At 70.5% G+C, this 1686-nt stretch overlaps 1 protein-coding gene across 1 annotated transcript in view; it reads left to right on the top strand.

The window, feature by feature from the left end:
* The window catches only part of EMIHUDRAFT_467610 (hypothetical protein), a gene marked incomplete at its 5' end in the record, with an annotated part of 6695 nt that overhangs the window by 4345 nt on the left and 664 nt on the right, over positions 1-1686 (top strand). The window contains 4 exons of the mRNA XM_005786831.1: positions 368-387; positions 748-1029; positions 1252-1476; positions 1597-1617. Of these exons, the coding sequence (XP_005786888.1) occupies positions 368-387; positions 748-1029; positions 1252-1476; positions 1597-1617 (548 nt within the window). The remainder of the gene's footprint in view (positions 1-367; positions 388-747; positions 1030-1251; positions 1477-1596; positions 1618-1686) is intronic.

Raw genomic sequence — 1686 nt, forward strand, 5'->3', positions numbered from 1 at the left:
GGCTCCTAACCTAAGCTCGGCCGATCTCGCGATCTCGCGGGTCCTCTCGATCTCGCGGGTCATCTCGCGCTCTCCCGTGTCCCACGCTGCCGAGCGGGTGCAGCGGCGGGCTCGCAAGATGCTGGCGAAAGCGAGGCTGCGCGAGGAGGCGAGAGATATGGGGGAGAGATGGGGAGAGATGGGGCGATATGGGCGGAAGGGAGGCTGCGCGCGGAGGCGAGAGAGGACCGGAGATTGCCGGAGATAGCCGGACAGATTGCCACCCACACAAATTCTGGGGGAGGGGGGGGGGGGGGAGGGGGGGGGAGGGGGGGGGGGACAAAACCCACCCCGCCCTGTGCGCTTCAAGGCCCGGCCCTTGCCCCAGGCTACCGCCGTGTGGTGGTGGTGTGGGGAGAGAGGTGTAGGTGTGGGTGTGTGTGCCTGACCTCTCCCCTTCTCGATTGCCACTCTCCCCCACCCCGCGTCTCAAGGCGACCCGCCCGCGGCCAACCGACGCACTGGGGCGGCGGATGCACCTCGACTCGGCAGCCACCTCCGCCTCTCGCGCCGCGCGCAGTGGCTGTGAACAGAGCCTCCTCACGCCGCCGAGCCAGTGAACAGGCCATATCTCCCCATATCTCCCCATATCTCGCCATATCTCCCCATATCTCCGAGCCAGTGAACAGGCCCCGCCAGCTGGAGGAGGCAGACACGCGCTGCTGCCGTGAACAGCGCCTCTTCACGGCCGCGCGCGCCTGTGAGCAGGCCATCCTCGACTTTTGCGTGGAGCAGTGCCGCAAGTGGCTCTCGCCTCCAAAGTCTCGCCCCACCGCCCGCCCCGCCGCTTTCGGCGCGCCTGCGCCCGCCGCGCCGCCGCCGTCCGACGTGGCGCCGGCAGACGAGCAGCCGGTGCCAGAGCCGGTGCTCGGGCTGCTGCGGATCCCTCTGGGCGAGAGCGGCTGCCACGAGAGGGCGGTCGCCGCCGTCGCCGCCGGCTCGGACCTGCTCTCGGAGCTAGAGGCGCACGCGCACGCACTCGCCGGCGAGGTGGGCGGCGCCCCCCCCCCCCCCCCCCTCCCACACCCCGCACGCGCCGCTCCCCCCACGCGCACCGGGCCGCCTTGCACGTTTCAATGCACGTTTCAATGCTCCTGCCTTCTGGGCGTGGAGTCGCGAGGGGTTTCTGGCCCTCGCCCCACCACGCCACACGCTGGTGAGTGGGGAAGCGTACCTCACAGCCCCCCCCCCCCCCCCCCTGACCTTCCTTAGACCGGCGCCTCTCCCTCCGCGGTGCTCTGCCGGCTCTGGCAGCAGCTGCTGACCTCTGAGGCGGGGCACGCCGAGGACGAGCCGCACCAGGCCGACCGCGCTGGCCGCCCCGACGCGAGCCGGAGGAGCCGGGGGTGGGGGACCGGCCGTGGCGACGCTGCAGCGCCACCGCTTGCCGCGCTCAGGCGCGCGCATTGCACGCACACACTCGCAGACGAGACGCACGTGCACACCGGCACACGCACGCACGCACGCACGCACGCACCGCTCACGCACTGGGTTTTGCACTCTGAATGCCGTGCGGCTTCTGTCTTTGGACACAGAGCCCCCCCCCCCCCCTAGAAGGCGGAGCTGCGCCAGGCGCTGGTGTGGCACGAAATCCAAGGCGCGTTGAACTATTTCAAGAACCACGCGTTCTGTTGGCAAGAACTCCGT

Source organism: Emiliania huxleyi (genome assembly GCF_000372725.1).
Source record: "Emiliania huxleyi CCMP1516 chromosome Unknown EMIHUscaffold_149, whole genome shotgun sequence".
NCBI classification, from domain to species: domain Eukaryota; phylum Haptophyta; order Isochrysidales; family Noelaerhabdaceae; genus Emiliania; species Emiliania huxleyi.